Here is a 24,322-nt window from a genome sequence, read left to right as displayed (position 1 = left end):
TGTATTAGGTGTGTTGGGGACACAAGAGACTTCTTGCTTTGTGGTTGCAGGGTTGCTTGAGAGGGATATCTTTGACCTCTTCCTCCCTGAGATCGATAAACCTTGGGTGATCCACTTAAGGGAAACTTTCTTATGTTCTACAAACCTCTGCTCTTGGAGGCCCAACACTGTCTACAAGAATAGAAGCTCCCGTAGACATCAAGCTATTTTCTGACGCCGTTGCCGGGGAGGAAAGGTAAAAGGTACTCACACTCCGGATCTCGGCTACTAAGCTATTTTCGCCGTTGTAAGTACTCGAAGCTATTTCCTTTAGATCCTGCAATTGCATCTTTTTGTTTCTTGTTTACACTAGTAAGGCATAATGGAATACAACTATGAGCTTTTTATTTTATTTCCTAAGTTAAGACATGAATTGTGTGATGCGAAAATTAAAGAATCTATGGAGCCTCAATTGCATGCTAGTAGCAATGTTATTAGTATGAACGCAATCACTGCTAATGCTATGGATAAGTCTAAGCTTGGGGAAGCTAGTTTCTGTGATCTTTTTAGCTTCCCATCCTTAGGGGAGAAAATTTGTTATGATAATGCTTTATCTCCCATATGCGATAACTCTAATTATGCTTGTGATATTTTAAATCCACCTACTGCAAGTACTGCTTTCAAGATACCCATGAAAATTATTGAACGTGTTATTGATAACCGCTATGAAGGGGATGGAACTGTCCATCCCGGAGATCATTCTTGTTTTTACATGAATTATGCGGGTTATTCAAGTGTGCGGGTATCTCTATGGATGAAGTGAGGAAGAAGCTATTCTCTTTTTCGTTGTCACGGTAAAGCGGCGCATTGGTATAAATTGTTGAAGAATAGTCATTCTCTTGGTTGGGAGGAAATTGTACCTCTCTTTTATTCTAAATTTTATCATCCTCATGAAGTGCATATTGATAGGAATTATATTTATAACTTTTATCCTCGTGATGGAGAGAGTATTTCTCAAGCGTGGGGGAGATTGAAGTCACTAATGCTCAAATGTCCCATTCATGAGCTCCCACGTAATGTTATTGTTAACAATTTTTATGCGAGGCTTTCAGGACAACACAAGGACTATCTGGATGCACGTTCGGAGGGATCTTTCACAAGCAAGGAGGTTGAAGCTAGGTGGGATCTTCTTGATCGGATTGAGGAGAACGGCTGAAGGATGGGAGAACGACAAAGGTAAAGAGTCAGGTATAAATTATGATTATGAATGCATTGAAGCTTTTGTGGATACCGATAAATTTCGAAATATGAGTGCTACTTATGGTCTTGACTCTCAAGTTGCTGCAAATCTTTATAAAGCCTTTGCTTCTCATTTTGAATTGCCTAAAAATAATTTTGATAAGTATCATGAACCTTTTAAAGAGGCTTGCATGAAGAATGAAATTGTTGTTAATTATTGCAATAAGCATGCTCAAACTCCTAAGAATGCTATTTCTTATAAGCATGTTAATTTTTGTGGAATACATAGACCTTGTGGAATTAATCAAATCAAAGATGAATATTGTATCCATCATGCTAATGAAAAAACTAGAAAGTGGTTTAGGGCTTTAGATGATCTTGGTAAAAAAGTTTGTGCCCTCTATCCTTTTATTTGTGAAGTTTGCCATGAAGTGGGTCATTTTAATTTTCAATGCTCCTCCAATGATAATTTTAACCCAATGAGTGCTACAAATTTGTATTGTGATGATGAAATTACTCCTAATCAGCATGATGAACTTACTTTATTTTTGGGGTGTGAAGAGCTGTCGAGAAAAATCTCTTTGTTACATATGAGTGATCTTGATATTGATGATGTCCTGCATGGGTGTTTTTCTTATTGCATTGATAATAGCCATACAAATACTTACATACAAAATATTTTAGAAGATGACACCTTGCCAAAATATGATAGGACCATTGTGTGTTTTCAACTAATTAATGAAAAGGAGGGATCCTGCCAAGTTTCTTCTATTGTTTACGAAAGTAAATCAGGTTATGCGAACAAGCCACCCTTCAAGCCTCTTCCTCCTAAAAAAGGGAACGAGGAGAAGGAAGAGAAGAAGAAGAAGAAAAAGGGAACGAAGAAGAAGAAGAAGGAGAATAAAAAGAAAGAGGTAACGGCGTATCCCCACGTGAATGAGATAACGCTAGGTAACAAGTAAGTATGTTGCTCCTAATGATTATTGTGATAATGAATCTGAATACGATAATCTTCCTATGCCCTTTACATACATTAGCAATCATGATTTGAATGAGCACACTACTTTTGATATTGCAAATCTCCGGGAAACTAATTCAGAAAATGATGATGATAATAATTGCCATAGTGTCGGTGCTATCCATGCTTCCTCCCATAATGATATAGAAAGCTCTAAGCTTGGGGAAGAGGTGTTTGAAAATCCTTTAGCTACTGGTCATTATGTTCTTGATACATCTCCTTCTAATAACAATGATGGTGTGGACACAGATAAACCGACTGTGAAAGATAACTATTCTATTTCTTATGATGACACTGTGCCTCCGACCTTTGATGATTATTATAAAGAATGCTACGATATAGGTTATAACTATCCTTATGAAACTTGTCATAGTCATGACTGGATTACCAAAAAAAATTCTTTTAATATGCAACTTGTTTACCATGTTCAAATTCTTGATAATAATCTTGCTCCAATTATTATTAGTGAGAATAACTCTTCTTATGCCAAAATTAATGATACTTCTATGCATATGAACCATGATAAGAATGTTTTAAGTGATGGGTATATTGTGGATTTCATCAATGATGCTACTGAAAGTTATTATGAGAGAGGGAAATATGGTTATATGCACCTTAATAATATTAAGTTTCCCCTCTTTATGTTAAGAATCTTGAAGTTACTCGTGTTTTATCCTCTTATGCTTGTCACTTTGTTCTTCATGAATTCATTTGTGTACAAGACTCCTCTTCATAGGAAGCATGTTAGACTTAAATGTGTTTTGGATTTGCTTCTTGATGCTCTCTTTTTGCTCCAAATACTATTTCCTGCGAGTGCAACATTAAAGCTACTTGAGCCCATCTTAATGGCTATAAAGAAAGAACTTCTTGGGAGATAACCCATGTGTTATTTTGCTACAGTACTTTGTTTTATATTTGTGTCTTGGAAGTTGTTACTACTGTAGCAACCTCTCCTTATCTTAGTTTTGTGTTTTGTTGTGCCAAGTAAAGTCGTTGATAGCAAGGTTGATACTAGATTTGGATTACTTGCACGAAACAGATTTCTTTGCTGTCACGAATCTGGGCAAAATTCTCTGTAGGTAACTCAGAAAATTATGTCAATTTACGTGAGTGATCCTCAGATATGTACGCAACTTTCATTCAATTTGAACATTTTCATTTGAGCAAGTCTGGTGCCTCGATAAAATCCATCTTTACGGACTGTTCTGTTTTGACAGATTCTGCCTTTTATTTCGCATTGCCTCTTTTGCTATGGTGGATGAATTTCTTTGTTCCATTAATGTCCAGGTAGCTTTATGCAATGTCCAGAAGTGTTAAAAATGATTGTGTCACCTCTGAACATGTTAATTTTTATTGGGCACTAACCCTCTAATGAGTTGTTTCGAGTTTGGTGTGGAGGAAGTTTTCAAGGGTCAAGAGAGGAGGATGATATACTATGATCAAGAAGAGTGAAGGGTCTAAGCTTGGGGATGCCCCGGTGGTTCACCCCTGCATATTTCAAGAAGACTCAAGCGTCTAAGCTTGGGGATGCCCAATGCATCCCCTTCTTCATCGACAACTTATCAGGTTTCTTCTCTTGAAACTATATTTTTATTCGGTCACATCATATGTACTTTACTTGGAGCGTCTGTTTGTTTTTGTTTTTGTTTGAATAAATGCTTGTATGGGAGAGAGACACGCTCCGCTGGTTCGTATGAACACATGTGTTCTTAGCTTTTAATGTTCATGGCGAAGGTTGAAGCTGCTTCGTTAATTGTTATATGGTTGGAAACGGAAAATGCTACATGTAGTAATTGGTATGATGTCTTGAATAACTTGATACTTGGCAATTGCTTGTGCTCTTGTTTAAGCTCTTGCATCATATACTTTGCACCTATTAGTGAAGAAATACATAGAGCTTGTTAAAATTTGGTTTGCATGAGTGGTTTCTCTAGAGTCTAGATATTTTCTAGTGAGGTGTTTGAACAACAAGGAAGACGATGTATAGTCCTATAATGCTTGTAATATGTCTTTTATGTAAGTTTTGATGTACTAGTTCGTGCTTGTGTTTGCTTCAAACAACCTTGCTAGCCTAAAACCTTGTATCGAGAGGGAATACTTCTCATGCATCCAAATCCTTGAGCCAAACAACACTATGCCATTTGTGTCCACCATACCTACCTACTACATGGTATTTCATGCCATTCCAAAGTAAATTGCTTGAGTGCTACCTTTAAACAATTCAAAATTTATCACCTCTGATTTGTGTCAATGTTTTATAGCTCATGAGGAAGTATGTGGTGTTTATCTTTCAATCTTGTTGGGCAACTTTCACCAATGGACTAGTGGCTTCATCCGCTTATCCAATAATTTTGCAAAAAGAGCTGGCGCGGGGTTCCCAGCCCCCAATTAATCAACCTTCATTAATAATTCTCTTCACATGTTTTGCTCTGATTCATCAGTAAGCAACTTAATTTTGCAAATAGACACTCCTTCATGGTATGTGAATGTTGGAAGGCACCCGAGGATTCGGTTAGCCATGGCTTGTGTAAGCAAAAGGTTGGGAGGAGTGTCATCCATAAATAAAACTAAAGTACATGTGTAAACAAAAGAGAAGAGGGATGATCTACCTTGCTTGGTAGAGATAACGTCCTTCATGGGAGCCGCTCTTTGAAGGTCCGCACTGGCAAGGGGGTTAGAGTACCCGCTACCATTCGTTGACAACAACATACACCTCTCAAAACTTTATTTTTATGCTCTCTTTATGTTTTCAAAATAGAAGCTCTAGCACAAATATAGCAATCGATGCTTTCCTCTTTGAAGGACCTTTCTTTTACTTTTATTGTTGAGTCAGTTCACCTATTTCTCTCCATCTCAAGAAGCAAACACTTGTGTGAACTGTGCATTGATTCCTACATATTTGCATATTGCATTTGTTATATTGCTTTGCATTGACAACTATCCATGAGATATACATGTTACAAGTTGAAAGCAACCGCTGAAACTTAATCTTCCATTGTGTTGCTTCAATACCTTTACTAAGAATTTATTGCTTTATGAGTAACTCTTATGCAAGACTTATTGATGCTTGTCTTGAAAGTACTATTCATGAAAAGTCTTTGCTATATGATTCAATTGTTTACTCATTGCATTTACATTGTTTCGAATCGCTGCATTCATCTCATATGCTTTACAATAGTATGATTAAGATTATGTTGGTAGCATGTCACCTCAGAAATTATCTTTTATCGTTTACCTACTCGAGGACGAGTAGGAACTAAGCTTGGGGATGCTGATACGTCTCCAACGTATCTATAATTTCGATGTTCCATGCTTGTTTTATGACAATACCGACATGTTTTGTTCACACTTTATGTCATTGTTATGCGTTTTCCGGAACTAACCTATTGACGAGATGCCGAAAGGCCAGTTGTTGTTTTCTGCTGTTTTTGGTTCCAGAAAGGCTGTTCCGGCAATATTCTCGGAATTGGACGAAATCAACGCCAAACCTCCTATTTTTCCCGGAAGGCTCCAGAACACCGAAGGAGAGTCGGAGGAGAGCCAGGGGGCCCCACACCATAGGGCCGCGCGGGCCAGACCCTGGCCGCGCCGGCCTAGGGTGAGGCCACCCTGTCAGCCCTCCTGCGCCGCCTCTTCGCCTATAAAACCCCTTTCGACCTAAAAACGCAGTACCTCTTGACGAAACTCCAGAAAGACTCCAGGGGCGCCGCCACATCGCGAAACTCCAATTCGGGGGACAGAAGTCTCGTTCGGCACCTGCCGGGACGGGGAATTGCCCCGGAGCCATCTCCACCGCCGTCTTCACCGCCATCGCTGCCTCCATGATGAGGAGGGAGTAATCCACCCCGAGGCTGAGGGCTCCGCTGTAGCTATGTGGTTCATCTCTCTCCCATGTACCTCAATACAATAATCTCATGAGCTGCTTTACATGATTGAGATTCATATGAATTTTGTATCACTACTATTCTATGTGCTACTCTAGTGATGTTATTAAAGTAGTTTTATTCCTCCTGCACGGTGTAATGGTGACAGTGTGTGCATCCGTGTTAGTACTTGGCGTAGGCTATCATTATGATCTCTTGTAGATTATGAAGTTAACTATTGCTATGATGGTATTGATGTGATCTATTCCTCCTACTTAGTGTGATGGTGACAGTGTGCATGCTATGTTAGTTCTTGGTGTAATTGTGTTGATCTATCTTACACTCTAAGGTTATTTAAATATGAACATTGAATATTGTGGAGCTTGTTAACTCCGACATTGAGGGTTCGTGTAATCCTACACAGTTAGCGGTGTTCATCATCCAACAAAAGAGTGTAGAGTAGTCCTATTATGTGATCATTGTTGAGAGTGTCCACTAGTGAAAGCAGGATCCCTGGGCCTTGCTTCCAAGCATCGAATCTCCGTTTGTTTACTTGTTTTGTTGCATGTTTACTCGCTGCCATATTTTATTCAGATTGCTATTACCACTCATACTCATCCATATTACTTGCATCTCACTATCTCTTCGCCGAACTAGTGCACCTTTACATCCGACAAGTGTATTAGGTGTGTTGGGGACACAAGAGACTTCTTGCTTTGTGGTTGCAGGGGTTGCTTGAGAGGGATATCTTTGACCTCTTCCTCCCTGAGATCGATAAACCTTGGGTGATCCACTTAAGGGAAACTTGCTGCTGTTCTACAAACCTCTGCTCTTGGAGGCCCAACACTGTCTACAAGAATAGAAGCTCCCGTAGACATCACTCATCATGATATATGTATGTGCATTGTTATGCCTTCTTTATTTGTCAATTGCCCAACTGTAATTTGTTCACCCAACATCTGTTTATCTTATGGGAGAGACACCACTAGTGAACTGTGGACCCCGGTCCAATTCTTTACATCTGAAATACAATCTACGTAATTGTTCTTTACTTGTTCTTTGCAAACAAACATCATCTTCCACACTATACATCTAATCCTTTGTTTACGAGCAAGCCGGTGAGATTGACAACCTCACCGTTACGTTGGGGCAAAGTACTTTAATTGTGTTGTGCGGGTTCCACGTTGGCGCCGGAATCCCTGGTGTTGCGCCGCACTACACTCCGCCACCAACAACCTTCACGTGCTTCCTTGACTCCTACTGGTTCGATAACCTTGGTTTCTTACTGAGGGAAAACTTGCTGCTGTACGCATCACACCTTCCTCTTGGGGTTCCCAACGGACGTGTGCTTACACGCCATCAGAAATCGTCGCCTATTTTGAAAGTTTCGACTTCGATCCTCCTCAGGTGACCTGTTTTGCTTGTTGTGAACATCATCTTCTCCATCTGCCCACCGATTCGCTATCTCCATGAGTGCTGATATTGTTTTTGGGTTGGTTCTTCCCAAATCCTCGATAAAGTCCCTCCTTCGAATACCAGCAACAAATGCATCTATTGCTCTCTCGTCAGATATATTCTCCGCCGAGTTTTTGATGATGTTCCACCTCTGGATATACGTCCTCATTGATTCGTCGTGTTTCTGTCTACGGGCCCTCAACTGCTCCAATGATGCAGGTTTCTTGCACGTGGATCGGAAATTCTTCACGAATATATCCTCGAAGCTTTCCCAGCTGTCGATAGATCCAGGAGGCAGCTTCTTTATCCACGATCGTGCGGCTCCACTCAAGTGTACTTGAATGCTCTGCATGGTTGTTGCTCTGGTTCCTCCTATCAACTTTACCGTCTCGAGATAGTCAACCAACCAGTCTTCAGGATCTTGCAAGCCATCGAATTTCTTGTAATTATCGGGTAGCTTAAACCCAGACGGAACTCGAGTTTTGCGGACTCGTCTCATAAAGCACGGGAGTCCGCACAAATCCTCTTCATCAACCTCTGGTGAGTGCCGACGTTCCCTTCTGTCCTGTCGCGCTCTGTCCACCCTCGCTTGAGTCACCGTGTCTCTTGCCCCACTCGTTCTCGCGGGATCTTGCACCGCGGCAGTAGGTCGTGGACTATTTTGTCCCGCAGATCCTTCAGGAGGCGTACTTGAGAACGCTGTTCCCATGACTCCAACTCCTGCCATGGCCATGTTATACAGCACTTCTCTTGGGTCTCCAGGAGGTGGCCTGGATGCCAAGATGTAAGCTTGTGTCGCCATGTATCTCGCTTCTTGTGTTTTGGGAATAATATTTCCTCTCGTGTCAATCGACATAAAGGACATGTCGAGGTTTTGAACTAAAGGTTTCCCTTTCAGTCTCAGGTACGTTTTGCAACCGAGATCTTGCCCTATTTCGGGCTGCTCTATGACTGTCTCCCGAAGTACCTGATTGTCGGCTCAACTCCGCCCTTCGCCTGCTTGACGCAGAAGCCGTGGCTTGCCTCCTATCCAACTCAATTTTCTGTTTTTCGAGCTCCCGTCTGGCACGGGCGAGTCTATATTGATATGCTTGTAACTCTTCACCTGTCGCAGTTACTGTCATTGGCTCTGTGCCATCAATAGCTCTTGCAACTCTATCCCACACTGCCTGCGGGAATTGCACCATCTCTCGTGTTCCAGGTCTGACATACTTGGTTCCCAAACCTCGCGTAAGATCTGCGGGATCAACGTACGGATTTTCCGCGTTATCGAGGTTCTCTGATGTCTCCTCTTGTGGTCGGCTTGTATCTCCGATTGCATAGATTTGATGGTATTTTGAACTTTGATCTTTGGCGGGATTTGTGACACCGTCATATAGATTGGTGAAGACCTCTCCAACAATGATGGATCTGTCGATGAAGTTTAAGCTGTCGATGCCGTCCGAGTCGCTGCTTATATCAGAGTCCGCATACGACTCGAAGGACATGTCGCCGAAGATCTCGGCGAGCTTTTCGCTTGCCACAGTGTTGATGAAGCGTGGCGGTGAAATCTCCTCATCGCCTGTCTCAATCGATGACGTCGAGTCCAAAAAATCGGAATCGACCGCCGACAATCCCGACGAAGTCGGAACCTCGAGACGATACAATCCTTCTTTCTCGACGCGGAAGTGGAACCTTCCGAACATCATCTCCATAGGCTCCTCCAGATACGCATATGCATCCAAACGGGAGGGCGGGTGAGGAACAAAATCAACTAGATCAATTTCGATCCGTTTACCTCTATCCATCACGTTGCTTGCTACCGAAGAAGTCGATGATCTTGAACGTGCCATCGAGATCAGCTCCTTGTCGCCTCTAATTCCCACAGACGGCGCCAATTGATAAGGGATTAACTTATCAATGCCTACAGATTGTAGACTAGAGTTTAGTCGGAAGTAGAGGGCAAGTAGATCTCGAAGGTTTCAGCCGAAAAAGTGTTCGACTATTGAAAAATTAGGGTTGTATTGACAATGAAATCGATCCTCTCTTCGTCCCTCGACTCCCCCTTATATAGGAGGCGGAGCCGAGGGTTTCGTGATACACAAGTTAGAAGAGTTCGGGAGACAATCTGAGTCCGTCCCGTAATAGTTACAAGTCAATATTCCTAATACAATTCTATCTTTCCAAACTCTCCTAACTGGGATTCGGAGCTTCATAATCTTTGGGTCATGGGCCTTCAGTAAAACCACGGGTACTATCTTTGGCAGGCCCATTGTGGATGCCTATGTCACCGGGGTTGAACCGCCGGCAGTGCCGGGGTGCATCCACCGGCAGTGCCGGGGTGCATCCACCGACAGTGCCGGCCCAACACCACCGGCAGTGCCGACCAAGGAAATCTTCAGCTTCTCTCTTTTCTTCCTTTTTGAGTGGGTCGAGATTTATCAGATGATATCTTTTCTATATCAGTTACTCACTTAGCACACAGTTAGATTGTCACCGGTGTTGTTAACAAACACACAAAACCCTAAAGATCATGAAATGCTCTTTCACACGGGAGAATTCCCAAACCATATGTCTTGCCAAAATTTCACACATCTACAATTGCCAATATGTCATTCATAACCTATTTTTACTTCTTTTGGTGTCCACATCACCCCCTTCCAGAAAGTACAAGGTTGGATATCATGATAAGAAAGTATGTTGGGTTTGCTAGTATTATATTTGGAATCAATTACTCTTTTCCAAAGTGATTCCTCACTCTGAATGTACCTTTTAGTCGAAGATCCTATGATACAGATGTTCAATTCTTGCAATTTTGGGATACTTAAACCTCCATATTCCTTTTTCATGCATATGGGGGCCAGTTAGCTAAATGTATTTTTTGATTACCCTCTTCATCATTCACATAAAATTGGATAATTGGGTATCTAACAAATTCTATACCCATTTTGGGAATTTCAAGAACGATAAAAGGTATATTCGAATGCTAGAAAAACAGGCTTGGATCAAAATTTTCTTTGCTGCAGAGGATAAAAGTTTTCCCATCCATCCAGTAATCATACTCATAATACTTTATGTAAGAGGTTGAAAGTCCCATCTTTTTAATCTATCAAAATATAAGGGAATCCCCAATTATTTAAATTTGAAAGCCCCCACCACACATTGAAAGATATCTAGAAAAGGTTGCACTTCATCCATTTCCATGTTGATAGGAAGTAGCTCACTTTTATGAAAGTTAATTCTCATACAGATAATTATTCAAAACAGGTAAGTATGATAGCAACCCTAGAGTAATTTTCTAAAAATGACAAGGTGTCATCAACATATTGGAGACTACCAACACCTCAAGGATTAAATTTAGGGGACAGGCCCTATAATTAATCCCCCTGTTGGTTCCTTTAACTAACATCTTAGAGAAGAAATCAACCACACCAATTAAACAGTAGAGGCACAATGGGGTCCCCTACCTCAGCCTTTTCTAGCGAATAAGAAGTTTCCTTCTATATCATTTACCTTAACACCAATAGAATCACAGGCGGACCTTACTGGGGCGAAATGGGCTGTCCCCCCTCCTGCCAGCCCATGAAAAATATGCCTACTATCTACAGATATTTGGCCCATTTGTCAACTTAAAATCAGCCCGAAGCTCATATTTAGCTCCCTCAACCCATTTCGCCCCCACCCCCCAGGATTTCGGCCCAAGGTCCACACCTGAATAGAATCCCATTGGGTGATTATTTCAATTAAATGAATAAACACGTGATTGAAACCTCTAAGTTCTATCACCTCATATAAGAATTCTAAGTTAACTTTGTCATAAGCTTTCTTAAAGTCAGTTTTAATAACCAAACCTTGATCCTTCTTTCGGTGCACCTCATGTATTATCTCATAAGCAATAACAACACTTTCTAAAATAAATCTGCCTATGATGAAATGAGATTGGGGACAGGAAATAAGTCTATGAATAATCCTCGCCAATCTATTAGTAAGCACTTCAGTAAAAAAAATCTTAAAAGATCAGCTCAGTAAGCTAATAGGCCTAAATTTCCTCGTACTCCAAGCTTCGTTCTCTTTATGAATTAGTGTAATCATATAAAAAATTAATCTATATAAAATCTAATTCATCTCTATACTAGGCGTTGAACATTGATATCAGATCATGCTTCACAATATCCCATAAAGTTTAGTAAAACATGAAGGACAAACCAGGTGCACCATCATCATATGAACCAAACATTGCTTCTTTTATCTCTTCTTCACTAAAAGCACCCCAACATATCATTTTGTTTTCTAGTATCTTGTTCCTCCTTCGAGATTTTTTATTCTTCTTCAAGTCCAATACCATGCCAGCCCACAAATTTGAATCGGTATTTATAGTAATCAGTGGCAATTTTAAGCATATATTTATTCTCAGTGATAGGTCCATTAGGACCCTCTAGTACATGGATGAGTATTTTCCTCCTTTGATTAGCCACTGCATGAAAGTATTTAGTGCTTATATCTCCCTCAACTATGTTCCTATCCATTAACCTCTAGGCATATTTTATATCCTCTAGGATCCAAAAACTATTTAGATCTCTAAGAATAAACTCAAACCTACCTTTTTCATCAGAGGAAAGAAATTGAGCTTGAAACTTCATATCAAGAATATTAACTTTTTTGTTTGCCTCCTAATAGCTGCCTGAAAGTTGCCACTTCAACCTTTGGCTAGACTCCTATCGATGAAATGAGACCCACTACAAGAAAAGTTCTCATCTACAGCATTAAATTTTCGTCAGATATAGGCCTTTTTTCGTCGCCTATGGGTCTAACTCGACGATATGGGTTTTGTGGTGCATACTGCGTCAGGTAAGGGCCTACCACAGATTTTTCGGTGCGTCGCGTTTAGGCGCCCTTTAGCCACGGAAAATCGGACCGTTGCCGAAGTGTTTTCATGAGGCCGTTGACTGTTGACGTCATGCAAACTGACACGTGGTAAACGCCGTTAACTGTCAGTTAACATCGTTAATCGGCTGAAACCCCGTGGTAGATGGTAGATCCACACAAGACCTGCCACGCCTTAAGCAGGCTGACCCATTTAGTTTACGGGTCGGGCCAGCTGACTTAGTTTGACCGGTCAACTATATAACTGGGCTGGTCAATTAGGTACGTGGGTCAGGCCTAATTTCTAAGTTTGACTGATCAAAACTTAAATGGGTCGACCCACTGAACATGTGGGCCGGGCCGAATGTCTTCGTTTGACCGGTCAATAGGATGAGTGGGCCGACCCACTGAACAAGTGGACCGGACCGAATGTCTTCGTATACGCTCCCGGGTGCATACGCTTCCTATACCAGGAAAACATATTTCGAAGTGTCGATATTTTTTGACAAAAAATTCTACATGTACGTGTGTTCGTCAAGTTTCGCGAAAAAACAATAAATTATGTGGTCTATATAAAAATATAAAATTTAATTTTTTTAAAGTCTTCTTTTTAGCACCTAAATTTGTCACTTTTATACACGTCACACAGCAAGTCAATTTTCCATTAAACGACTTTGTGAGCGCGTAGCACACGTGGAGGATGTACATGTGAATTTTTTGGTTCCAATTTTCTGATATTTTAAAATGTCTCTATGATGCATTTTAAAATAATAAAGGGAGCATGTGCTTCTATGTGCCAAAAACATCATTCCCGGTGATGCTCTACTTTAACATTTATATTGTATAATTGATATTATTTTACCCACAATTCAGAAATCGACGGGCTGTGCAGGGACGGGCGGACCGCGGCCCGGACGGCACATAGCGGTTGCTATATCTTGGCTTTGGTCCCACCACCGCCTCCGCTCCTCACCACTTTCCCCATTTCGATTCCAGTTTCAAATCTCTCGCTCTCTCTCACGCGCAACGTTAGTGCCGCCCGGCGAAACCCTAACCCTAGCCACCCTCCCGCCCCATGTCGGATTCCGAAGCATCCCCGTCGCCTGCGGCTGCCCCGCTGGTGGAGGCGCCGGCGGGCGAGAGTTCCCCGTCTCCGGCGGTGAGCATCGGTCAGCCCTTCCTCCGATCTCAGTGGCCGCGGCCTGGTTTCTGATCCTTGTTTCGTTTTGCAGTGGAGCGAGGAGCTGGTGCCGGTGGGGGAGAAGATCTCGGTGAGAATCCCCTCCTGATTGGCCCTAGTGTTTTATTTTCCAAGTTTTCTTATTTTAGCATCTTTTTCGTGGCTAGGATAATCTGTAGATTTCCCAAACGTACTACCCCTTTTTAGTTTATTTGCGAGCATGAAAACGAGGATAAAAATAACACTAAATGCAACTGGAAGGCGTCATAATTAGGTGTTACTGCTCGGTTTTCCATCTATGAGTGTAGATGAGTACCTTACTTGCAAGTATGGTTGATGTAAATGCTTGACGTATTGGTGTCTTGCTGTCATGTTTGAGAAGTCATCACTCCACATACCGTTCGTAGTTTCAAGTCCTATGTACTATTTTCCTGAACTTTCCCCAAGCCCAGTACTTTGAGAATGGCTTCCATATGGTCCTCGTTGCTGCACACCCACAACTATGGTCACCAGGACAAACTCAAGTATGGTTGCATCGCTAAAATTACAGGTTATGCTCCTAGGATTTAGAAAAAATAGAGTTCAGTGATCAGGATCAGAAGATCATGGCTTCACTAAATTACTGGTTGGTGAATGGTGTTAACCTTCCTCTCTCTGTGAGCTGTATTGCTTAATTGAACCATTAGTCCTTCACCTTCCGATTTTAAGATTTCTGGATGTACAGTTATAGGCCTGCTATGTCATACGCATCAATTTATCAACTATGTACTGTATAATGATCACATATTGGTCTGGTAAAAAAATCCTCACCAACCAAAGTTGTTTTACCTGTGAAATGTCATGGCTCCCTTGTTTCTGATTTGGTTGCTGATTATACTTATATCTGCCCTTACTCTTTGTTCATTTTTTTCATTTTGTGTTGATCTTTTTTTATAAGTAATGTTTGTATTCTAAGAGAATGGAGGAATTAACGGCTTCTTCTAAATAACAGGAATTGAATGAATCACAGTCAGAGCTTTTGGGCAGACTCCGAGGACTAAAGGAGGTATGCTGAAATATTGTGAAAGTGGTTATCTTTGTTCTTCTTTTATGCAAGCATCTTCATTATTTATTTCATGAATGTTGAGGTTCGTTAGAAGTCTCTGTTCATTCCATGTTAGTGTAATAATATGTGTTATTTGTAATTTTGTATGCACAAGTTTTATCTTCCCATTTGAATGATACTCAATGAGGGTGGGCTCATCATGAATAGAGAGAATTTACATCTTTGTGTCTTTTTTACTTGCAATACCTATATCTTGAAATAATATGAATATTGTTATACTTATGAAAGAGCCTGCAAATGCATAATGGCGTGACTACATTTCTGTTAACATTTTGCACACTGTTTCATTGTTTTACTTGTAACTGTTAAAGACTGCAACTGCACTGTTCATAATTACCCTGTTGTTGTTTTCAGGATTTGCAGAGTTGGAGAAACAATTTGGACACCCAAGTCAAGAAATACAAAACTGTGAGTTTTTGTGCACGTTACTTGATGCTATAGCCTATATGTATTGAATTGTTATAAAGAAAATATGAGTTGTATCCTGTGATTATTGTGTTGACACTTTATTTTCAGAAGGCAGCTTACTTTGTTGTCATGTTTGTGTTTTCTAGATGATTCTTCTACTATTGAATAAAATATTGAAAAAATATCTGTTAGTACAATAAAATATGCTAGGGGATTATGAAAGATGATAATTCCTTTTTTCAGAAAATCCCTATATGTGTTCCCAACAGCATGACTTTATGGTGACACTCCTTGCTTTCGTATACCAGCTTATTATGATTCTATATGTTCTGCAGGAAATCTCCGATATCAAAACTGCACTCAATAGTGAAATAGATCAGCTAAAATCAGTAAGGCCATGTCCAAATATTCTGTAAAAGTTTGAATCTGATTTTGTACCTATTGCAAACAGTTTATCTCCTTTGCCATTTCTAGGATTTCCAAGAACTGAGGACCACCCTTAAGAAACAACAGGAAGATGTGACTGTTAGCTTGAAGAATTTGGGGGTAATTACCCTTCTATATTCATGATGGTGTAATTTTTATGGGAAATCATAGCTTTGTACTTTTTTATCAATTGTATCTGATTCTTCTTTCAGCTTGAAGATGCTACTGAAAATGATGGGAAAAAGGGAAGTGAGGACGAGAATATAAGCGAGGGTGCACTAACTGACTTGGGCAACCTAAAAGTAAGTATATTATGGCTTGTTATAATGTTTGGATGTATGACTTGTTGCAACCGTACAATACTTGTGCTCTAATCATGGTTATCACCTTCACAATTTATGGGTATATAGCTAGTCCCAGCCATAGGATAGTCAAAATTCTCGTGTCCTATTAATGGTTTTAATTGCACTTAATTACAGACGATGTTTCCTAACCTGTGCCTTTCCCCTTTTTCTTCAGTTGGATGATAATCCAGAAAATCATGACAAAAGCAGCGGTGTTGAAGAGGAAAAGAATGTGAGTATCTATTTATTACACCACTAGTGTATGAGCAGATTGCAATGATTGATTTGTATCTCTTTTGTAATTCCAAAATTCAATCGATGTTCTTATTCTTGAATAATTTGATAATTTTGAAATTCAAAATTTCTGAATTTTAGCATGTCATCTTCTCCTAATGTAGCATGATCCTATCTTAATACAGATGTAAATATGCTCGTGACTTGGTTGTGTTTCTTTTCTCAACTTAAGTGTAGGATCTCAACTTTGTTGAACGATCAAATCTGTTCTGCTTCTGCACTTGTCCTATTTAGAGGGGTATACAGAGACCTCGTTTTTCTTGGAGAAGCACTTAATAACACCCCATCCACTAAATTCATGAGATGCAGATATGACATATGTTGTTCTTTTGGATCATGCTAACAATAGTGCCTGTAGAATAAGTATGGATAAGTAACTCCAATTTATGCTTCGGTTGTGAACTGTGGCGAAACAGAGGAGCCACACCTAATTCTTTTGTGAGATCATTGAGTATGTATGCTAGCAGTAGTACCAGAAAAACAAGTAGGTGGATAAGTAACTGTATGATGAAAATTTCATGCTCTGATGGTCTTATTTTCCCTGGTATACTGCATATCAGTGTATGCTTACTATATAATTCTGCAATATTTCATTTGACCTTTCCCATTCCTGATGGTCGCAGGAGACCCCTGAAGATAGCGTGGTGGACGAAGTTACCAAGAAGGAAAGTTCAAGCGATGAATGAATTCATGAACGGAAACTAGAAATGGTGTCACTTCTTTGGTGCCCCTGCTGTAGAAATCTAAAGAGCAGTAGTAGATTGGCTCCTGTACAAGGAATCATCCATGCTCTTTGTGATCACCTGATCGTGAAGCATGGCCTTTCTCGAATGCTGTTGCCACGAGTGGGCTCCGGCACTTAGTTAACTGTTTCAACCTATTTAAGGACCTGAATTATCATAATGTCCCTTCAAAGTTTATACTCCCTCCGGTCCATAGTAAGTTGAGGTTTTATTTCTTTGAACTAAAACCTTGACACTTACTATTATGGATAGGAGGGAGTAGCATTATTTGCTCGAGCTGGATTGTTTTACTAACGATAGATCTTGGGAACCTGAGTCGCATGGATGAAACATCTAGGAGATGCCGCTCTTAGCCATCAGGCTAAAATTAATCTGCGTGGTTTTTTCTGTTTGGTAGGTTGCGTGGTAATCCTGTAATAATGCAGGTCTTTTCAAGTTGCTGGAATGATCTTTTGTGAACCCATTTAGACTGAATTTTAGGTGATTTTGAGATGGAATTGGTTATAATTGTAAAGTCCTGCTGATAGAAGATTGTTAGAAAGACTGTGATTTGTGGAAATTGATACATGGAGACTAGGAAATTCGTTGTACGAAGTTAGGATCAGGTCCATATAGGAATTTTTTTTCTTCTTAATTTGGGCTTATATTGCAATCAAGTATAAGTCTGTTACTAAATATAAGACGTTTATACTGGGAAATCCTCTTTGACTCATGGGTGTAGATGTACCCATTGTCTAAAAAGTAAAAAGTATATTCCAAAATGTCTAAAAATTCTAAAAAAAAAAATATGGGTGTACATTTTGGCATTGTATGTGGTGCTGTGAAAAGGTCTTCAGCTTGAAGTGGTGTGTAATAGCTTTAGAATCTTCATCTTAGCTGTTGCTGTGCTAGTGTGTTGTGAAGGGGTTTAGTTGTTGGACTTAGCCTAAAATTGGTTATTTTGCGATGCTTTTGTCTGATGTTTGGGCGGTAGGTTTTAGCCCTGGTTTTTGGTTTGGCTGTTAGCAGTGAGGTGTGGGTGTGTGGTGAACAATGTGGTTTCATTTTATCATATGAAATGGAACCGGGGAGATGTCTCCCTGTGAATCTAAAAATTTTGGCATTCTATGTTCACACGCTAAGTTTCGCAAAGAAATCACATTTTTTATGGGCTGTGTAAAAAAATAATTTTCGGTGATTCCAAATAGCTTTTTACGTGACATGTTTTTATCTTTTTTATGTATGCCACACAAAATGTGTTTTTTCAACAAACTTTTGTGAGTGAACATAGAATGTTCAAATGTAAATCTGGATTTTTTCTTCATTTTTTGTACTAACATTTTAGAATAAGCTTAAAATGTATTTTTCTTAATAGGTGCATTTAGACCTATGAGCCAAAACACCGTATCCTTTTATACTCCCTTGGTTCCGGAAAAAGTAATTCAGTTTCGTCTATGGCAGACAACATAGAAACCAAAGCCTGCAACTAACACAGAAAACACTTGCAATATGAACACACCATCTGCAGCCGACACCAAGAGGCATCACATCATCTATCTCAAAAAAAGAGGCATCACGTCATCTATCTCAAAAAAAGAGGCATCACATCATCTCGCTCATGTTTGCATCAAAACACACAAAAGTTCGTAACATGTGTGATAAAAACTTATGCAACACAAAAAATCGCAAAATCGCTGATCTCGATTTGGATTGGATTCGAGCTCTTCCACGAGGTAAACCGTCCATGGATGCGAGCTCCCACCAGGGCAAACAAATTATGGAGAAGGATTGGGGGAGGATAACGGCGAAGAACAAAGTGATGTTGAAATTTTTTACAGTCTTGGGGGTTTTTCTTGGTTTATATACATATTTTTTTGGTATCATCTTGATATCAATATATTATGTTTTATTAAAAGAATGTAGTACATATACTATGGTTATCTTTTGCTACCATTTCTATTAGTGTACTATAAATATTCCTCTGTTATTTAGATGAGATTACAAGGTGGCAGGCATCTGCACACACAAACTGCCTCTCCCGTGCCGACCCGACCCAGCCATACTCGTGGCATCGTCCACTAGTAGTCAGTCTATCATCAGGCGCGCCTCTGCTCTTTCTCCATTTCGAGATAAGGCTATATATCTATCCCCAGCTCCTCCTCCTCAGCCTCCCGCGCCTCCGCTCCTCACCACGGGACCTCGCCGGCGTCCCCCGACGAGGTAACCTCCGAGCCGTCTCGCCAAAGCCTGTTTACTGCCTGGACTCGTATGCTCCGTGGCTAGCTCGTCACTGATACTAATGCGGCCAGCTCGCGCCGTGGGCGAGGGGAAGCTGAGCGAGCCGTCGCCGATGTATCTCATATCCTTCTCTGTCCCTTTACTTCATTCTCTCTCTTCCGCAGCATCTCTGTTCGCCATCGTTTGCGCGGAACGTGTTTGTCGGTATGCCTGCGCGGGGTGCGGCGCCGTCGATGGTCGTGTCCGTTTCGGCACGATTGAACTTGCTGTGCCTGGAGAAGCGATGACTTGTAGGGTTTTAGAATCGCAGTTTCGGCCACTCATTGTGTACGTAGGCACTGGAATGCTGGACAGGATGCATGTTCAAACTCCAGTGCAATATTTTTGGTTTCCGCAAAAATTGGCTGGGCCTGAAACTGCCTATGTATGCTGGTAGTTCTCGCAGATGTTTTGTTTAGCAATTATTACTCTGTTTTTCGGGGTGAAGCAATTACTCTAGTTCTGTGTCGCCGCATCTTTATCATATTAATATTACTCCTTGTTCATGAGATTCATTGGTACTGAATTAGTTTCCCCCCCTCGTGCAGGGTTCTGAAGGAATCAAGATTCTGATACAGTTCCCCAAAATTCAATATGACGCCAGTGGTTCATTGCTCTGTGGGCAGTGTCAGCCTGTTCCACATAGGCAGTTTCAGGCCCAGCCGAGAAATCCAGATCAGAAGGTTCCGTGGCTCGGAGAGGTACTCGAGACTAACATCGCCGTCGCATCATGGGCTGCTGCAGCCGCAGACAGCGTTCCGCTTGATCAGCGTGTACAAAACAAGCTGGTCCTGTGCCAACAGGCTGAGGACCTTGTCAGCAGCAGCTGTCGAGACTGACGTCGCGGTGGAGGGCTCATCGTCTCCATCTGGAGAAACTTCCGGTGAAAGCTCCGAGGCCGCACCTGCCACTGCTGAAACTACTGAGCAGGCGCGCCCAGCAGCTTCTTCCGCTCCCAAGATAGGACGCAACACGCGCAAGAGCGAGATGCCGCCACTGAAGGACGAGGATCTAGTTCCCGGTGCTTCTTTTACTGGGAAAGTCAGGTCTATCAAGCCATTCGGAGTCTTTGTTGACATTGGGGCATTCAGTGAAGGCCTTGTCCATATCTCCCGAGTAAGTGACGGTTTTGTCGAAGATATATCTACCCTGTTCAGTGTTGGGCAAGAGGTGTCCGTGAGATTAGTGGAAGCAAACAAGCAAACAAAACGTATCTCCTTGACAATGCGGACGGGTGGAGATTATGTCAAGGAGGCACCTAATGCCGCAAGCGGTGGGAGGAGTCCAAGTTCAGCTGCACCCAGAAGCTCACCAAGGCAAACAAAGGATTACAAGAAGATAGATGAGGAAAAGTATGCACGAGGAAAATCTCTGACTGGCATTGTCAAAAGTACAAACAGAACAGGGTCATTCGTGACCCTGCCTGATGGAGATGAAGGATTCCTCCCAAGGGAAGAGGAAGCGGCCGCACTTTTTACCCTTATCGGGCATTCCGGGCTGGAAATTGGTCAAGAGGTAGATGTGAAAGTATTGAATGTATCACGAGGGCAGGTCAACTTAACAATGAAGGGGGGAGACAATGATGAAGACGAGTTGGCATCGCTAAACACAAACCTGAAGCAGGGATGGTCCAGAGGAACTAACGCGTTTGAGTTAGCTTTCCGTAAGAGCAAGGAAATCTCTGCATTCTTGGACCAGAGGGAAAAGATAACAGCTCCAGAAGCACAAGCAGAAGTTGAGACTGAGACTTCAGTTGCAACTCCTGAGGTTGATAGCAAAGTTGATGAGGTCGTTGAGCCTCCTGCACTTTCTGCTACTGAAGTTGAAAGCAAAGAGGAGAATAGTTCTTCAGCCGAAGCTGTGACCGGCACCATTGAGGAAATCACTCCTGTGGCTGAGGAGCCACAAGCATCAGTAGAAGAGGTTCCTGCAACTGCAAGTACCGAGTCTGTCGATAAAGAAGCTGCTCTTGAAACTGAGGAAGTAGTAGCCTCGAGTGAGAATACCACGGAGGTTGCTGCTGCTGGAGCTGGAGAAGCAAGCACAACCACAGGTCAGCAGTAATTTTGTCGACCAGATCTTATCTGCAAAGGCCCTGGCATGTAGTAATTTGATCAGTCATATCCTGTCTGCAAAAGGCTCTTCAAGCAACTCTACCTAACTAGGAAGAGTATTTAGGATAGATTGCATGTAAACTGTTCAAGCAACTCTTTTTTTTTCCAGTTCCTTTTCCAGTTTTTCTTGTGGTATTGTTCCGTACTTTGTTAAATGACCCAAGAATCAATGTGCTTAAGTTTTGTCCGTGCTAGCTCAAAGGGTTCAATTGGTCGACATTTTTTTGGCTCTAGAGGATCATGTATAATCCAGATATCACCTCGTCTCCCACTGTACAGTTTTGGACTATCAAGGATAAGCCTCAACATGATATTTTGGTTCGTCTTCAGTTTTTGGACACATAATGAGATTTCTTGCTCTTCTGCATTTGCATAGTTTCGTTCTGATTATCGTGTTGTGTGAAGTGGCAACTACATATTTTCCTACAAATTTGTTCGACGGCAATGGACATTTAAGTATTTTTGTCTAGTAATTTCAAGATGACACAAGAGACTTTCTGTTGACTTGTAACTTTGCCTAGTAAATGCATTTAGAATGTGACTGCCTGATCTAAATCTTTTCCAAATATCAATCAGAATTTGTTCTAAAATGAGACAACAGAACATGATCCTAAAGCTTTATGGATGCAGTGTAAGTTAACAATTCTTCTAATAAACATGTCCATCATTTACAATTTCGATGTTTTTTCATAATTTCCCCACATTGTCTACAGTACAGTTCACTACATATCGTACTTTATTGATGAACTGTTGTTAGAGCAGCAGAAGAAAGATATTGATGGTTCTTTTCTGCATCTGTGCAGCTACTATTTCTCCTGCTCTTGTCAAGCAGCTGCGTGATGCAACTGGAGCAGGCATGATGGACTGCAAAAAGGCTCTTGCTGAATCAAGTGGGGACATTGATAAAGCTCAAGAATTCCTCCGGAAGAAAGGGCTGGCGGCTGCTGACAAGAGGTCTGGAAGAGCCACTGCGGAGGGAAGAATTGGTTCTTACATACATGACAGCAGAATCGGTATCCTTCTTGAATTGAACTGTGAGACTGACTTTGTATCGCGAGGTGACATCTTTAAGGAGCTGCTCGATGATCTTGCCATGCAAATCGCGGCTTGCCCTCAAGTTACGTACATTTCTATTGATGACGTCCCTGAGGAGGTTGTGAAGAAGGAAACAGAGTTGGAGATGCAGAGGGAGGATTTGCAGTCAAAGCCTGAGCAGATCCGCTCTAAGATTGTCGAGGGCCGAGTAAAGAAGAGGCTTGGAGAATTTGCATTGCTTGAACAACCATTCATCAAGAGTGACAAGGTCACAGTTGGTGAGTGGTTGAAGCAAACTATTGCTACAACTGGAGAGAACATGAAGGTCAGGAGGTTTGTTCGGTACAACCTGGGCGAAGGGCTGGAGAAAAAGAGCCAGGATTTCGCTGCCGAAGTTGCAGCCCAGACAGCCGCGAAGCCACCTCCAGCTGCTCCTCAGAGAGATGACAAGCCTGAGGAATCGGCAGAAACTGCAGAGAAGTAATTTTTCTTTTTCATGTTGCTTATATGTGGTAGTTTCTCAGGGTACGCATAGTATGCGCTTCAGAATGTGTTCACTGCCTATGCATTTCTAACTTTAAACTGCATCGTTCATTTCCCTCTTAAAGTTAGCATTCAATCTATATTTGACATACCTATGTTTCCAGGAAACCAGCCGTGGCAATTTCAGCTGCATTGGTAAAGCAACTCCGAGATGAAACCGGGGCTGGTATGATGGACTGCAAGAAAGCGCTCGCCGAGACTGGGGGTGACCTTCAGAGCGCCCAGGAGTTCCTCAGGAAAAAGGGCCTCTCGTCCGCAGACAAGAAGTCGTCTCGCCTAACCGCTGAAGGCCTGATTGGCTCGTACATCCACGACAACCGCATAGGGTGCATGATTGAGATAAACTCTGAGACTGACTTCGTGGCTCGCAATGAGAAGTTCAAGGAGATGGTGAACGACCTCGCGATGCAAGTGGTGGCATGCCCGCAGGTCGAATATGTCTCAGTGGAGGACATACCAGAGAGTATTGTCAGCAAGGAGAAGGAGATCGAGATGCAGAGGGAGGACCTGCAGTCGAAACCCGTGAACATCCGGGAGAAGATTGTCGAAGGGCGGATAGCGAAGAGGCTCGGAGTGATGGCCCTCCTGGAGCAGCCCTTCATCAAGGATGACAGCAAGACGGTGAAGGATCTCGTGAAGGAGACGATTGCTGGCCTGGGAGAGAACATCAAGGTAAGGAGGTTTATCAGGTACACCCTCGGCGAAAACTGATTGACGAGACAGCGACCTCCGTCAGAGTCCCTGGCATCAGGAGTTGGGCACATTTTGATTCACCATGGTGCATAGCGGTTCCTAGTTTGTACTGAGTTCCATGTATAATTTTGTATCACCTGTTATTATTGTTCCTGGTTCCAAACAGCACTTTTTTTTCACACCCTTGAATGTAGATGACAGGAGAGATCAATATATCGTCCATGAAAGGATTAGGGCAGATCGAATTGGTATCTTGCTCCATGTTTGGATTCAGAGTTCTTGCTGAAGCCATCAGTATGGATTTTACACTTTTTATACATGGTGGTACTACATGGAAACAGATGTTGAAATGTCTCCACTTTTTTATTGGTACAAGACATATGGACATACTTCAATTGCAGGGTTACATATGAAAAATAGAGCAAGTGCTGTTATCTTGAGTCTAGCTCGCCATAATTTGCATTTGATGTTATGCGCTATCTTGTGTTACAGAATATGCAAACCATCTTCCATCTCATTATGGAGGCACCGCACAGGTGGTCAACAATGGTTTTGCCCAGTCTGTCTAAAAGTTTGCAGGCCGTAATAATGTTACAAGACAAATAAGTCCACTAGAGGACATGAATACGTGTGTTTACTTTTAGCGAAGGATAGAAGAAAATAACGGTGTGCTAGAGCAGATTTCTGATACTAGGAAGAAACTCACCTACACTTAACTAGAGGGATGAAGTATCACAAGGGATCGGCAAAGTCGGGGCCGAGGGTGTAAGAGCATCTCCAGTCGT

At 41.7% G+C, this 24,322-nt stretch overlaps 2 protein-coding genes across 2 annotated transcripts; both read left to right on the top strand.

Moving 5' to 3' along the window:
- The first annotated feature begins 13,371 nt into the window (after positions 1-13,371).
- Positions 13,372-17,056, top strand: LOC124654406. Its single transcript, XM_047193413.1, has 9 exons — positions 13,372-13,555; positions 13,629-13,667; positions 14,568-14,621; positions 15,036-15,089; positions 15,425-15,478; positions 15,564-15,635; positions 15,728-15,817; positions 16,035-16,091; positions 16,777-17,056. The coding sequence occupies exons 1-9, from the start codon at positions 13,472-13,474 to the stop codon at positions 16,837-16,839; spliced, it is 567 nt and encodes a 188-aa protein (XP_047049369.1). The 5' UTR covers positions 13,372-13,471; the 3' UTR covers positions 16,840-17,056.
- Positions 17,057-18,965: 1,909 nt separating this feature from the next.
- On the top strand, positions 18,966-23,775 carry LOC124651671 (polyprotein of EF-Ts, chloroplastic-like). The gene is made up of 4 exons (XM_047190719.1): positions 18,966-19,095; positions 19,701-21,205; positions 22,070-22,781; positions 22,949-23,775. Exons 2-4 carry the CDS (start codon positions 19,747-19,749, stop codon positions 23,553-23,555), a joined length of 2,778 nt encoding a protein of 925 aa, XP_047046675.1. The 5' UTR covers positions 18,966-19,095; positions 19,701-19,746; the 3' UTR covers positions 23,556-23,775.
- The last annotated feature ends 547 nt before the right edge of the window (positions 23,776-24,322 follow it).

This window comes from Lolium rigidum, chromosome 5 (genome assembly GCF_022539505.1).
Source record: "Lolium rigidum isolate FL_2022 chromosome 5, APGP_CSIRO_Lrig_0.1, whole genome shotgun sequence".
Classification (NCBI taxonomy): domain Eukaryota; kingdom Viridiplantae; phylum Streptophyta; class Magnoliopsida; order Poales; family Poaceae; genus Lolium; species Lolium rigidum.
This window is presented reverse-complemented; position numbering and strand designations above follow the sequence as displayed.

What these genes read in the sequence shown, in the direction of transcription:
- LOC124651671 (XM_047190719.1), top strand. Translation starts at nt 19,747, where the DNA reads ATGACGCCAGTGGTTCATTGCTCTGTGGGCAGTGTCAGCCTGTTCCAC. An exon ending in AGAAGCAAGCACAACCACAG is followed by an intron (nt 21,206 to 22,069) that starts GTCAGCAGTAAT and finishes GCATCTGTGCAG; the next exon opens with CTACTATTTCTCCTGCTCTT. An exon ending in TCGGCAGAAACTGCAGAGAA is followed by an intron (nt 22,782 to 22,948) that starts GTAATTTTTCTT and finishes CTATGTTTCCAG; the next exon opens with GAAACCAGCCGTGGCAATTT.
- LOC124654406 (XM_047193413.1), top strand. Translation starts at nt 13,472, where the DNA reads ATGTCGGATTCCGAAGCATCCCCGTCGCCTGCGGCTGCCCCGCTGGTG. An exon ending in CGGTGGGGGAGAAGATCTCG is followed by an intron (nt 13,668 to 14,567) that starts GTGAGAATCCCC and finishes TCTAAATAACAG; the next exon opens with GAATTGAATGAATCACAGTC. An exon ending in AAGTCAAGAAATACAAAACT is followed by an intron (nt 15,090 to 15,424) that starts GTGAGTTTTTGT and finishes TATGTTCTGCAG; the next exon opens with GAAATCTCCGATATCAAAAC.